The 16467-nt window shown below is 30.9% G+C and overlaps 1 protein-coding gene and 1 non-coding gene across 2 annotated transcripts; one reads left to right on the top strand and one right to left on the bottom strand.

Moving 5' to 3' along the window:
• The first annotated feature begins 403 nt into the window (after nt 1-403).
• On the top strand, nt 404-5220 carry LOC124821726 (putative pectin methyltransferase QUA3). The gene is made up of 7 exons (XM_047293656.2): nt 404-1078; nt 2087-2290; nt 2378-2588; nt 2677-2938; nt 3163-3537; nt 4144-4239; nt 4671-5220. Exons 1-7 carry the CDS (start codon nt 650-652, stop codon nt 4876-4878), a joined length of 1785 nt encoding a protein of 594 aa, XP_047149612.2. The 5' UTR covers nt 404-649; the 3' UTR covers nt 4879-5220.
• Nucleotides 5221-6047: 827 nt separating this feature from the next.
• On the bottom strand, nt 6048-6118 carry TRNAG-GCC (transfer RNA glycine (anticodon GCC)). The gene has a single exon. It is a non-coding gene; the product is annotated as a tRNA-Gly (tRNA).
• Nucleotides 6119-16467: the final 10349 nt, after the last annotated feature.

Raw genomic sequence — 16467 nt, forward strand, 5'->3', positions numbered from 1 at the left:
TCTGTTCATGTACAAACTCTCAATTAAAATTTCTCTTCCAAGACTCAGCTACCAATGAATATTTGTCAGTAATATTAGACCAGTTCATTTGTACTTATTTAAATTTAAAAACAATAGTAAATCATGATTTAAAAGTAATTTTCTATAATAATTTAAATTATAGTTATGAAAATAAAATTATAGTTAAATTTTTTTTAATCCTTAAAATTCTCTGATCTTATTTTTCAAATAATTGTTTTGTTTCTAATCCATTAAATTTAATAAATTAATCTTTAAATATTATATACGAGGAACTAAAATAAGTTTTAAAATTTCAATTATAGATTAAAATCTAGAATTTAAAATTGTTTCAAAATTTTATGATCTTAATTAATAATATAGTGTGTGGGGGAGTGTATGTGTATGGAAGATGTGGTTTTGCAACGAGATCTGCGTCCCACGTTGCCGACCGGTGAAAGAGTGATCTTTAAGCTTTACTCTATCTCAAAACATGCAAAACAATAAAGCATTCACACTCTTCATCTTCCAGTAAACCCTTCTTCACTCTCATCAAACAAACTTTCATTCATTTCACTTGCATTCGTCAACGCGCCCAGCTCCAAAACGCCAGACCCCAATGCCGTTTTGATCCCATTCAATACGGTTTCCGATGGGTCACGTTAACCTCCCAGCCTCAAAGCGCGTGGGTGGCCCTCGTCAGTGGCGCCTGCTGGACGTCGTCACCGCGGCGTTCTTCGGCCTCGTCTTCCTCTTCTTCGTCCTCGTCTTCACGTCCCTGGGGGACTCGCTCGCCGCCTCAGGCCGCCAGACGCTGAACCTCTCCGCTTCCGATCCGCTTCGGCGCCCCCGCGTGTCGGCGGTCATTGAGGCCGGTCAGCCGCACGTAATCGAGGCCTGCCCCGCTGACACCGCCGACCACATGCCGTGCGAAGATCCGAGGCTGAACAGCCAGCTGAGCAGGGAGATGAATTACTACCGAGAGAGGCACTGCCCGCCGCTGGAGAACACGCCGCTCTGCCTCGTCCCGCCGCCCCGTGGGTACAAGGTGTCGGTGCAGTGGCCGGAGAGCTTGCACAAGGTATGTGCAGTGTTCTTAATCTTGAGATTAATTTGTTAATTACAAGTGTATTAAGAGCTTGAGAAAATAGGTTATACAAAGTTCAAAATAGTTTTATATATTCCACCATATTAGGAAGTTTGTTGATTTTTATAATAATTACTATGGAGGTGAAATCTTATGGAAGGTTAGTGTAAATATGTGGAGTATTTATCCCTAAGATTGTGTATGGAAAAAAAAGAAAAGATGTTTGTTTATAGAAATTTCTTAAATGAATTTCTTTAACATAACATGTTAGTGTATATTTGGATGTCAATCATTAGAGTTCTAAAGTATTTTCAGTCTTGAAGCTATAATCTTTTCTTCCTCATTTTGTATCTGGTAATTGGGGAATGTGCATTGATTTCAAAAAGCGTGTTTCTAACTTTTATCCAAACACAGCTTTAGTCTTCAACTCCTGACTGAGAGCTGTCGTAAAAAAACTTATAGAATGGATAATACAAAAAGTTAACAATCTTACGAGAATGGTAGCATAAAAGTAAAAATCTGTTCATTATAATAGCTACATTGCAATGAAAGCTCTATATTTTGAGTAGAATGTGGCATAAAACGGCAGGAGATTTCTAATAGAAAGTTCCTTTTTACTTTAGGGCAGTCAATAGAAGGACACTTTTTCACTTATGGTGCCTTGCACTAGTTCTACTAAGGGAGCTATTATGTCAGTGTTTGACAACTAAATAATTTTCACGTTTGGAAGATTGGAGTCGTTTTTTAGTGTTTTCAGGCATGTGACTGGTTTGGGTTTAACTGTTTGCATTTAGTAAAATTTTGGTGTTTGAGCATACCTTTTAAAAATAATTAATAATTTTAATGCTGCTAAAATTATTTGGAAGCCAAGTTTTGGAGCAACCTACGATAAAATAAAATGTCTGCCTCCTGGACATAGGCAATTATGAGTTTCAGAAAAATGTTTTTTATATTTGTCATCAGTGATCCACCTTTCTGAAAGAACTCATGCGATTTCTGTAGATATGGCATAGCAACATGCCATACAACAAGATTGCTGACAGGAAAGGTCACCAGGGATGGATGAAGATTGAAGGTCCGTACTTTATATTCCCTGGAGGTGGCACAATGTTTCCAGATGGAGCAGAGCAGTACATTGAAAAACTTGGTCAATACATTCCAATGAATGGTGGTGTTCTGAGGACTGCTCTTGATATGGGATGTGGGGTAGGATCTATTTTTCTGTTTCCTTGAGACCTTTTATTACTAGAATCTGTTGTTATTTAGCTTGAAAATGTTTCTCATGTTTTCCAGGTTGCCAGTTTTGGAGGATATTTACTAGCTCAAAACATATTAACCATGTCTTTTGCTCCAAGAGACTCACACAAATCACAGATACAATTCGCTCTTGAAAGAGGAGTACCGGCTTTTGTTGCCATGCTTGGTACTCGCAGACTACCATTTCCTGCATTTGGCTTTGACTTGGTCCATTGCTCTCGGTGTTTAATCCCTTTTACAGCCTACAGTAAGTTCATTATCGCAGCTGACCTTTGCATATCTTGCAATCTTCTAAATTGGCGTCACTACCCTAATGCAGAAACCTTGCCTTGCAGATGCAAGTTATTTCATTGAAGTGGACAGATTACTTCGCCCTGGTGGATATTTAGTCATTTCTGGTCCCCCCGTTCAGTGGCCTAAGCAAGATAAAGAATGGTCAGATCTTCAGGCTGTGGCAAGAGCTTTGTGTTATGAACTGATTGCTGTAGATGGTAACACTGTGATCTGGAAAAAGCCGGCAAGGGACATGTGTCTCCCCAACCAAAATGAATTTGGTCTTGGCATGTGTGATGATTCAGATGACCCAAATTTGGCATGGTAATTTCCAATATGTTATTGATAGTTAATTTTTCCTCTAACTATCTTTGCTTCACATTGGTTGACATCGATAATGTGTTGAACATCCATTATTTGTGCTTGCTACGCATCTGTTTCATCCGGACATGGTGTAATAGCACTTGGGAGAATGCTGTTGTTATTTGTTTACTGACTTCTCATAGTGTTTAAATGAGATTCCGCAATTAAGATGATTTATTTCGCAGGTACTTCAAATTGAAGAAATGTGTCACTAGGGTGTCTTCTATCAAAGGTGAATATACTGTTGGTACAATTTCCAAATGGCCAGAAAGGCTCACTGCTCCTCCAGTAAGGTCCACGATCCTAAAAAATGGTGCTGATGTATATGAGGCTGACACTAAGCGATGGGTAAGAAGAGTTGCATTCTATAAGAATTCTCTAAAAATAAAGTTGGGGACTCCAGCAATACGCAATGTTATGGACATGAATGCATTTTTTGGGGGATTTGCGGCAGCACTGAATTCTGATCCTGTGTGGGTAATGAATGTTGTTCCATCTCACAAGCCACCAACTCTTGATGCAATCTTTGATAGAGGCCTTATTGGAGTCTATCATGATTGGTGAGTTTTTTGCTGCATATTTCATGTCGTTTCTCTTGAAAGGCCTTTTTGTTGTATCATTTAACTTTTGTTAATCAATGGTAAATACCTTACCTTATATACTTCACAAGTGTTTGACTTAAAATTTACTTTAGTGTGGGAAATATCATTGTACTTGATGATACAGATTTTTCATACCGTAGACTATTTAATTCGACTTCTGTTTCGCTGAAATTATTTTGCTTACAGGTTGATTCCTGTTCTAAAGTTTGACTTGTTTAGCGGCTTTTTCTTTTCCTGGCACTTACTACTTCTATATTTTATCTTGTGTTTTTCTATGCGTCTCTGCATGCATCAGAATTTATATACATGATCCAGTTCTCGTTCAGTTTTAGCATCTTGGATCTAGATTGCTCTTTACTTCTGCTCAGTTAAGCTAAATATTGAACAGCACGAGACAGTGAATAATTATTTAACTGATCTTATAATTCTTTGCATTTTAGGGAGTTCTCTTTAAAAAAATAGTGATAATCTTGTAGTTTTTGTTATGAAAATGAAAACTGAAGTAACTGACCTCTTATTTTAGACTCTTATTTGAAATTTGAGTTGTTTGATTAATGTTCCCAGGTGTGAACCTTTCTCAACATATCCTCGCACCTATGATCTGATCCATGTAACAAACATCGAATCACTTATAAAGGATCCCGCCTCTGCCAAAAACAGGTATTTTCATTCTAAAGTGCTAATTTGAATTCACAGACCTGGCTTCTTCTACATTTTCCATACTGTCATGGGACTTTTTGGGGTCATGATGATGTGATTGAATTTTCGTTTATGAATTTTAAATTTCAATCGATGCTTTCAAATATCTGTTAACATGAATAATTGGATAAAGCGTTAGCAAAAACTTGCTACCTTAATTGACGTGTAGCTCGTTAATTTCATCTTAGTTTTGTACCAAAGTCAAGTATGCATGTGCTTACATTCATAGTTTTACTACTTAATAAACAAAAGATTACAGTCAAATGTATTTCTAAGTTTCAGATACTAACAAACAAAAAGTGAGAGTATTTGTCATACTGTATCATCCTTGCAGACACAACTGTTCACATAAGTTATGAACTCACCTTGATTGGTTCATGATTTCATTACAGATGTAACCTTGTTGATTTGATGGTGGAATTGGATCGAATTTTACGCCCAGAAGGAACTGTGGTGGTGAGGGATACCCCTGAAGTAATTGAAAGAGTAGCTCGTGTTGCACATGCAGTGAGGTGGAAGCCCACTATATATAATAAAGAACCCGAATCACACGGCAGGGAGAACATTCTAGTTGCAACCAAGACCTTGTGGAAGCTCTAATGCTCATCCCACTAACATAGCTGCTTAATTTAGGTAAAATTTCCTTCCCACCGTTTCGGTGGATGAGGTTTTTAAGGCTACCTTCTCTGTGCATCAAAGGGATGCAGTTTCCTTTCCTGTTCAGTGTTTATATTAAGAGAGAGTAAGGTTAGGATCTGAGAAAATGAAAAAGATGTGAGGATTTTGTGCAGTTTTATATGGAAAGCACAAGCTAGTGTTATATTTTCTCTATAGCCATAAGGATAACTTGTAATTCAGTACTTTTATTTATCATTGTTTATTTATTGGAAACATCCATCACTGATCTAATTGGCTATCTAACTCAACCCCCATTCCCATGTCTATGAGGACTTCTTCCCTTATTTTGTTTACAACTACTACTGCATTTTTTTCAAGATTCTCAGTAGAGGCTGTGCTCTTCGATTACAAGCTTTAGTCAATGTTTTTTCTTATGAAAATTGTAGTCAATGTTCGATGATAGAAAATGGATCAGAACATAATAGAGTGGAATAAATTGGACTGAAATTGATTAAAAATGTCATCATATAAATTTTTTTCTATAAATTTATTTATTTTTGTCCATCGTATAAATTTAAAAATTCAGAAGTTGTTAATCTAAATAAGAGAAGTTACAACTTTTTTTTTTAGAAAAAAAGAAATAAAAGGCCTAGAAATCAGATTTTACCCAAAAGAAAGGTACATAAATTTTTAAATATATCACAAGAACTTAGAGACTATTTTTTTTTTATTAGAATGTTAATATTTCTTATATCACATTTCTCTCATATGGGGAGGAGGGGTGGAGTAAAATAATTACAAAAGCTGTAGAGGGAAAATGTAATTGTAAAATATGTTTTTCGTTCGTAAATATATTTAATCTTAAAAAAATTAAAGAACTTTGGTAATGATTTAAATAATTAAATATATATTTTTATCTTTAGTAATAATTATTCATAATAAGTTTCAACCTAATTTACAAAGCTGATCTTTTTACTTCATTTTCAGGTTGACTTCATTCATATGAAGACACATTGACAAATAAATTCGTAAAAAAAAAGATTGGAAAAAACCTAAGGAACTCAGACAGGTTTTTTTCATCTATCCTTAAGGCGATGAAAGTGTTTGACCCATCAAACACCTGAATAGTCATCACCGTTCCCTGAAAGGAATGCACCAGCCGGGAATCGAACCCGGGTCTGTACCGTGGCAGGGTACTATTCTACCACTAGACCACTGGTGCTTATTGATTTTCTTCAATCATTTAGATAAATATTCTATTACATTCTGTATCATCCTTTTTCTATTATACTCATTCAATTAATTAAACCTGGTTTAAATTACTTTGGTCTCTATAGTTTTATTATTCGAATTAAATATATGTTATTTTACTCACATTTTTTTTAATGATGGAGGCATTTGACACTCCATAATAAATAGACACCTTAAAAACAATATTATTATTTATTCCAAAATTACTCATCTTTTTTAGACAAACAATTAAATTTACATTCATCATCACAAACAAGTTATTCAAATAAAATATCTATGTTAATTTCGATTAAGTTAAATAATGTACCTAAAAGAACATTTCAACTAGTATGACCCTTGTTAACTAGAGGTTATATAAGTTAAAATGTTTTCATTAATATCTTCTATGTGACTACTTTTGACTTCGCAGTTGGTTCTCAACTTACAACCTATTACTCAAAAACATTCTTTAACAAAAATTGCCCTTATTTTGTTTTAAATATCATCATTTTACGAACAAGGCAATTTAGGAAAAACATATTTTGTTTGAGTTTGTAATATTTTTCAAGTTAATTCATTTCGCAATTAATAAAAATTAATAGTGGAAGATAAGAAAACAATGTTTTATATCCACCTTACCTTACAATAAAAAATTATGTATGGATTTCACTATAATAATTACATAAATCAAGAATTTTAATTATAATGCTTGAATGAAAGGATGAATTTGAAAAAGAAAACAAAAAAAAAATAAAAATGAAAAGAAAGATAAAAAAATTTAATATATATGTTAATTTATCTCGATTTTCATAATAGTTTTCCTACGATTTCTATAAAAGAAACGAATAAAAACTTAATCTTTATAATTCAAGTAACTTTATAATATATATATATATATATATATATATATATATTGAGTCAAAATAATCTCTCAGTTGGATTCAGAAAGATGAGTTTTGATCAAGTAACTAGCGACTGGTTCATTTGAAAAGTTGAATTTGATGAGTTCTTTTATAAACAAAAATAAGAAAGTAAAATGAATTTTGAAGTTAAAATGAACTTATGAGTTTAATTTTAAAAAAGTTTATTAAAATGAATTTTGAAGTTAAAATAGATTGTTGTTATATGTTGCTTAATGGACGGTACGAAACAACAGAAGTGTGAAATTATAGTGTTGATGGTTGAGTTTGCACCTCGTTATATATTTTGGTTTTTATGATGAACAAAAGAATAATTTTATAATTTTTTGCACAATAAATGATATAAAAATTGTATTGTCTGTATTTTATTTGTGCTTGATATATGAATTCATTATTGGTAAATGAATCAGGCTTAAAATAGATTGAATATCTCATTTTTAGTTGACATAATCGATTTAGTATTGTATATAATTTGTTAGATTTCACCATATCACTTTGTATCTTAACAAGGGAAAATTGTTTTGTAGTAATCGATTACATAAGTTATCTAATCGATTAAAACAAAAAGCAATGTCACACTGTTAAGAATGAAAATTGGATTGAAAATTTTCTTAAGTGCAGGATTAATCGATTACATAAGTTATCATCGAATTGATTAAATCAGTTTACTTTGTTTAATCCAAAAGCTTAACATATTACATAAAAACCTTAATCGATTATAATGCATCAGGATTTGAAAAATCCTATATACATGTATCTTGAGACCTGTTTCAAAACAAGAATTGATATCATTTTCAAATACTAACGTTTTAATTGAGTTTTGATTACAGGAGCATTCCAGAAGTGATCTTGGAGAATCAAGGCTACATTGGTTGCTTATACATCAAGATTCTTTCAAGAAAAGTGTGCTAAAGTTGTTCTGATTTGATCTACACTGAAGGAGTATATCTTAGAGATCAGGTTCTTCATTGACAATCTTTTTATTGTGTTCTTGTGTGGGTTTGCCAAGGGTTTAAGAGCTGTGAGTGCTCTTATATTAAGAGATTGAGGATTGTTCATCTCTTGGGTAGCTATATTGATTTTTAGTTGTGAGAGAAGTGCATTGAGAGGGGTATCTCTGTAAACTCAATATTTAACTCAGGTTGTTGAAGGAGGACTAGATGTAGGCTTGGGATTAGCCAAACCAGTATAGATTGTCTGTGTTGATATTTCTCTATCTCTTTTCTCTTGTTGATTCATCATTTTTATTTATTGATTTCAAGAAAGCTAAAGAACTCAAAAAGATTTTGAAAAGATCATCTTAAAAGGCCTAATCCAATTCACCCCCCATTTGGCATGAAATATAAGACATTTCTTTTCTTACAATTGACACCAAAGATGGAATTTGAAAACCACTTTAGCCGATTATACTGTAAATACCATTTTTCATCTACTTCACAAACCTTTCTTCTCTTTTCCTGATTCATCATGCTTTTAATTCTCTAACCTTACCTTTCCTTACTAAACTGATGTTCTAATGTACTCATTCCTTCAACACTTGAAATCTTTCATCTCAACCTATGATCGAACATTTCCTTTATGAGAACCACTAATCTTGAAACATCATTCTAAACTTCACTCTACAATATCCACTTGCCGATAAGATTTAATCATCTCCTTCTTATTAGATACTTAACTTAAGACTCTTACAATACTTCATTTTTCTCAAAGACTTCATTTTCTTTCATAGAAAGTCGACCCTACACCACTGCTCCTCAACCTTTTCTTAACCTTATTCTTCTTTTATAAAGATTGGTTCCCCTTTGTCCACTTTAAAATTCTTATTTATTTCTTAGCTTTAACCTTAAATTTTCCACCACTCGTCTTCTTCAGATCTCAACATTGATGATATACCGAACCATGTTGCCTTCTCAAACATTGATAGACCTGTGCACCAACACCTTCACTTCTTCTAACCTCTAAAATCACTGGCCACCAAAACCAAGCTGATTTCTCAAATCTTGTTATACCAATGCTTACCCACACTACTCTTGGAAAAACTTGTGGTTTCTACCCTCTTAACTCTATTCTTGAAATTCTTTCAACGAAAACAACACTTCTACCTTCCAACATCTTAATACATTCTTTGAAACTCAAAAACTTTGGTCTTTTAACTCCCTATCTTTGATGCAAGAATGTGTTTCAAAGGCCTTAATCAATTCTAATGAAGATATACATGTCAAGTTATTCTTGAATTTGCATTCCTCTACCACTATGAAGAACAATACACTACCACAAAGGCAATAACAAAACAAGAATCACTATAGCCAACAACATTGGAATCAACCCTTTCTTTCAATAACCTTCATAATTAAGAAAGGAAAATCATCTCTGATATCGAGTCATAAATGTGCACCCTCATTACTCTTATTAAAATGTTTTTATGTTCTTAAAACTTCCAGTTAGATACATTAACTCTACGATTTAAACTTAGAAAGACATGACAAATCATGTCACCTAGATTCAACTCTTCACAGGAAATATACGACAAACCCACAACTCGTAGGTCATACCTAAAATCTCTTTCCATACTTTCCATTCAATAAATAAATATATATTTAAACATACCACTTAATGTATCACCATCATCATATATATATCTATATAATCATCATTATATATACCCACATAATCATATGAATATATTTCACACAAACATGGTAATAAATCACATGAAATCATTCTATATACATCAATACACAAGAACTAGTCCAAGAAGAGCCACTAAATAACACTAAAACTCCTTTAAACTCGTACTTATAGAAGTAGCATTCAAATCCAGAAACTAGCGCTTAGCGCTACAACCACTAGAAACCTGACGCTCAGCCCTAGCGACACTAGAAAGTGGAGCTCAAGTGCCGTGACAGAGGCGTTCAACGCCATATCAGAACTTGAACTCTTCTTTAATGACCTTGGACACTTGCTACACCACTTTAATTAATCCCTAAGACCTTCTTAACATTGAGAAACCCCTAAAAACACCTTTCTAACTCAAAATGACCACTTCAAACCAAATCAACTTCCCTAAACTACCTAATCTTTTTTTACTCTTTATAAAACCAATTTCAATCAACCAAAGGTACAAACAAGTCATAAATGACTCTATGACAGACCCTGACCTTCTAATTCCAAATCTCACCTATCAAAACCCATAAAACTAATCCCAATTCAAGCCAAATTCAACATATCAACTACTAAAGAGTCTTACATAAATTTTTCTACCATTTTTAAAGTTCAAACCAGTTTTAAATCACCTAAGGATGGACCTAAAAGTTCTATTTTACATCAGACTTACTTCCTTTAAACTTTCACTTATTAAAACCTTTAAAATTGAGCATAAAACCTCCTAAACTTCACCCTACCAACTAACATCAATTTGTAACCCAAATTTAATCTATTTCTAAGCCCCAACAATTTTTAATTGACATGAAAACAGACCTAAAATATCATATTATTCACTTCAACCATTATCTTACAATTTTGCCTATTAAGACCTCCGTTTCAAATACTAAAAACCATTTACTTTGATACTCATCACCCTTTAACCATTTCAGATAATTTCAATCATCAACACAACATCACAACCACATCATTCATGACAATCAATCAATTCCACACATATTCAATAAATTACACAACATTATTCAACCAATAACCATCATTTTCAACATAATCCACAACATGCATAAATTTCATATACTTCCAAATATCATTTTATACTTAATAATTAAATTAGAAAACAACATTAGCTTCCCTTACCTTACACCAAAGCTACCAAGCTCTATACATGTGAAACCCTTGCTTCAAGCTTAAAGAACCCTAAGAACGCCTATAAACCTCAAAATTAAGATCATAATAGATCATTAGGACCGTTGATTAACAAAGAACGAGGAATTGATAAGGGTGAACACATGTGTCAACCCTCAAAACCAGAGATTTTAGAACAGAATGACGAAAGGATAAAAGAGACGAAACTTACTTGCTCTATAGGAGAAATTGATCGGATAAAAATGTAGACCTCACTGTTGTGGTCATTTAGGGACCTCCCGATTGTCAGAAAGATGACTCAAGAGTTAAAAAAGGTAAAGAGAAGGTACAAAACTCAAGAGAAGAGTTTTTAGAAAGATGATTTATGCTTTAGATAATGAAACATAATATAAATTCTATTTATATTATGAAACCTTTATTATTAAAATAAATTAGTCTCATTAAAATAAAACACACATCTAGTTTATATACTCAAATTTCTCGATTCTTATAATGAGAATTTGTAATCATAATTATTTGATTTGTTGTTAATAGAAGAAGATACTCAGAGAAAAATGTTATAATTTTTTTTCTCAACCTTTATAAATGAATGTTAAGATTTTTGGAACGTCTCCTCAGAAGATTTATTAATCTAAAAAAAATGAAGGAAAAAAAAAGAGAGCTCAAAAATATTTTATTCATTATCGATGTGTGAACTATGATGACTAACAATTGACCTAACCGAAAATCGAACGCAACCGAAAATCGAACCTGGGACTAATATTATTCTAGTACTAAACCATAAGGGCTTCTTTAATACATTTTATCAATAATTATTAATTTATAGATATTTAATTACTAGAGTTGTCAAAACGCGTAACCAGATTTGACCCAGCCCGACCCACTAAGGCAACCCAACCCGGCTCACTTATTAGCAAGCTGAAAAAATTCGAACTCGGCCCGACCCACCACGGGTTGGTGGGTTAAACGGGTTGACTCACTAGCTCATTTAATTATAAGTTTTTTTTTCAAAATAAAAAAATTATAATATTTTTTAATTTAAATCTAAATAAATGTCACAGTAAAATGATATTAAACTCAAAATGATAATTTTTGTATCACTTGTCCATTTATAATATTAGAGTCTTGATAAATCTATAATATTTTTCTCTCTTGAAACATTTTCTTTTGTATCACCATCTACAATATAATTAAAAAAATGCTAACTAATAATATTGAAACACAAAATAATAAATAATTAAATTAAATGGGTCGGTGAGTCAACCCGATTGGTAATCCGGACTCTAAGTGAGCCGGGTTGAAAACTAACACACATAAAAAATTACATTTTTTTTTCAAACCTAACCCAACTCAAACCCGTGTAAGCCGAATTTGACATGTGAGTTACAACCCATTTTAACAACACTATTATTTATCATAACTTTTTTGTCATATTGTCGGATAGGTCAATAATGCAAACATAAGCTGTTAATTGCTTTTGATTCTGGTCTATTATAAATGAATAAGCTAACATTATGTCATAACATTTTTAAATATGAGCTGTTAAAAATAATTTAAATATGAATTTAAATGTTAAATAAAAACAACAAAGTTATACACATGTAAAAAAAATCAGAAATTTATTATCTTAAAATTTTAAATTAAAAATACTATTAATATTTTATATACTTTCGTCTCAGATCACATTTTATCTAATATTTTTCAAATAAATCTATCATGTTTGATTTGTGGTACATTACTGATACGCTGATAAAAAAAACTGCCAATAAACAATGAAATATACAAAAATTAAGAAAAAATTTGGCACATTTACGAAAGAGAAATCATGGTTGAAATTAATTTTAGTTTCATATCCAATAAGACTTCTTGACCTAACCATTTAAAGATAAGATTTAGGTTTATACTTGTTTAACCTAATTCTGATATTAATTATTAAATTTCAAAAAGAAAATATTTACTAAAAATACGATAATAATAAAATTTCAGTCCAGTCACATAAAACATTTACATTACTTTACTTAAACTAATAAATTTTTATTTTTATATATTATTTAACTTTTTCATTTTTATCCAATATAAAATTTATTGTTACTTTTAAATTTCTAACAAGATTTACTAAATTCATGATTTGATATTGGACGTGTCAACTCATGAAACAAAAACCCTTAACCCTTGAGGTACAGATTTGATGAACTGATATTGTTGTAAATTGTAATAATGGCGAAGAACATTGGTGAAGTTGTTCATAGTGAAGTGCACATAACAACAAAATGTGTGAAGTGATTGAAGTGAATGATAGAGAAGAGTATATCTGGGAAACATGATCCCAAAAAAAAGTAGGGTACTTGAAAGCTACACATAAGATAGTACAGAAGGAGGTTGAAGGTGATATGCATAAAAACATAAAGGGAAGGCAAATTATTTTGAAAAACTTTCTACCCTTTTCATCCAAATTCATATCACATAGTTAATACTGCAGAGAACTGGTTTTTGTTGCAGAAATCACAGTGTAAGGAACTTGGAAATTCAAAGCTCTGCTGCAACAATGCAGAACCTGTTGGGAGCATCTAATGACCTTCCTATTTTTCATTTTTTACTTCCTCTGCAAAATAATAATAATAATAATAATAATAAATATATTATTTTATTATGAAAATTTATTTTATTAATTAAGTTTTTATTAGTAAATTTGTGAGATAAATACTTTTAAAAATTAAATAGTTTTTTATTAACAAAAAATTGGGAGATAAATATTTATTTTAAAATTAAAGAGATATAAGTGTGATGTGATTTATTTTGTAAAAGCTCAAGAGAAGATTATTGAACTGAAGACCAAGTGGATTTATGATTATTTTTTATTGAAATAACGCTGTTAAGTTAACACACCTATACTCATATTATTATTAATAATGGAAAAGCGAGAATACATACGTTGAATAAGAGTGAAAGTGTTAAAAGTATTTTTTTTTAGTTTTTATTGTTGTTTCTTTACAAGTTTCTCTAAATAATTTTATTTTTTATTTTAGTTGTTATTTTTAAATAATTATTTATTTTTAAAACTTTCAAGTTAAAATGGATATGAACTGTAACATCCCGGCAACTTACAGGGAAGATCGACTGCTCCCACTCATCCCTAAATTGCTCCAGGCCAAGCACGCTTAACCATGGAGTTCTTATGGATCAGGCTACCAAAAAGCAAATACATTTTGGTGATATGAGTAGCCAAATCAATCCCTTTTAAGCTATGGAGTTCTTATGGGTCAGGCTACCGAAAAGCAAATGCATTTTGGTGATATGAGTAGCCAAATCAATCCCTTTTAAGCTATCCTTCAACTGTATAGTCCCATACCTATACAGTCTCTAGATCTCTCTCATTCTGGTGTAAGTTCGATTCGTTTATGTGCCCCTTCCACTGGAAGCCTGTCAGGAGCCGCTCCTTGTCAGTGTCTCTTGCACCATGTCTCTTGCACCGGCGATCACTCTCCGCCTTCGTCAGTGTCCGGGTGTCACATGAGCTACGTTGTGGTATGATTCAGCTTAATAATGACAAATAAATTCATAATGTAAATCTTGTTGAACTCATATAAATTAAATGGAGAACTTTCTTATGTACACACCCTGCCTATTGTCTCATCATCTCCACATATATCCCAATATATATTGTCTTTATCCCGTTTCCTATTTAAATTATTAAAGTACATAGATAATTTTAAAAACTTTTGAATGTAATTAGTTTAAAAATAAGTTGAAAAGTATTTAATAAAGATATTATTATAACATTTATATAAAAATTAAATTTGTTTTCAATTTGTAAAGAAACGAAATTATTCCATTGTAATAAAAATTAATAAATTAAAATAGAATAGTATAACACATATTAACATTTATTATCTAACAATGATAAACTAGTCTTAAAAGAGTAAATTTGTATAGTTTTTCATAAAAAAAAAAAGTAAAAAGTGAGAAAGGATAGTGTGAATATAAAAAATTATGTATCAAAATATGATTTTTTTAAAAGTTAGGATTGAATTGACACGAGTAACATTATCACATTGTGACTATACGTATCATGAAGTTAACTTAATACGTGGTCATTTTTTAATTTACTTTAAGAAAATTAAAAATTTTTAAAATTACAAAACGACACATGACAGGTCATATTATTAATATAATACTAATAAAAATGATCTAATTGTTACATATTTTTTAAAATATATAAAAACTAATCAAAATATGGAGATTTATTTGAAATTTTTGAACAAATATAAGAAGCAACCGAATATTTAAACCTTAAAATAACTACAATTTTATCATAAATCAACCATTTCCACTGTAAATTTGAATAGTTAACTATATTATTCATCGAGAATAAAGAATAACATTATGATAAACTTATATTAATAATTTCCCTGCTCAAACAGTAAAGAAATGAAAAAGAATTTTATTGGTAGTTAATTATGTTTTTAGTAAAAATTTGGAATGTTTGTAATTTTAATTCCATGATTTTTAAAAATCCTATTCCACCAAAATCAAAGAAAATAAAAATAATTTTAGTTTCTAAACATTAATTTGAATTATGATGCACGGATATCAATACATACAATAAGTATCTGATATGCCGATAAATTTATTTTAAAAATAATAAAATACAATCCGTTATACATGTATATAAAAATGTAATATTTTTTGAAAAACATGATAAATATATTATTATTTGTATGACTCCAAATTAAGATGATATGTATTAAATGTTGTCAAAATAAAAGTTTATAACTTATTATTATAATGAAAGTGTTATTACTATATAAATTAGATACTAGAATATCCTAAAATATTGGATACGAGTATGTTATCCAAATTAAAGTATTAATACATCATAGAATCTGAAACATTAAAGCTAATCTACTAAAAATTACATTTCAAATCTTATAATTTCTAAAATAAAGATCAATCTCTCAGATCAATATTCGAAAACTAAAATAATAACTTTTTAATTTAAAAAATTTAAAGACTTTTTAAAAAAAAATTGAGAATTAAAACTAGCTCAAATTTCAGAAAATGAAAAGACAATTAGACCTTAATATATAAATTTGTAATATATGATTCAGTTTCTCTATTAATTCCCGAAAATATGTTGGCATATGTATTACACGAGGCATGGCGAAATTATGTTTTGAAATATGAGAAGCAACACAACACAGTTCAGATATGGTGAAGCATTAACTCTTGTCATCTTCTTCTTCAACAATGCATTGAATGTCTGTGCCACACGCTCACGTTAGGTTTAACATTCTGTGCCATTGCTGCATATCAAGAAGGACCTTCTCATGCCATATTAATTCTTCTATATGCATGTGATTTGTCTCACCTTTCTAACACATACAGAAACTTTTTCTTTCACTGTTTAACAAAAATCCAACGTTAATTCACATACATCATTAAAACTGAATATATTGTATTAATTTAACTAATATATTGTATTCTTTAATTAAAATATTCTTGTTATGAAAAAAGTTTTAGATTCATGTATTTCCATGCGTAGTAAGTATGTGACAATTGATTTTTTATATTATTACAATGGTGATGGTTATGAGAGTTAATATACTTTTTTTTA

The sequence above is a fragment of the Vigna umbellata genome, chromosome 11 (assembly GCF_029865625.1).
Source record: "Vigna umbellata cultivar VRB3 chromosome 11, Vumbellata_1.0, whole genome shotgun sequence".
In the NCBI taxonomy this organism is placed as follows: Eukaryota; Viridiplantae; Streptophyta; class Magnoliopsida; order Fabales; family Fabaceae; genus Vigna; species Vigna umbellata.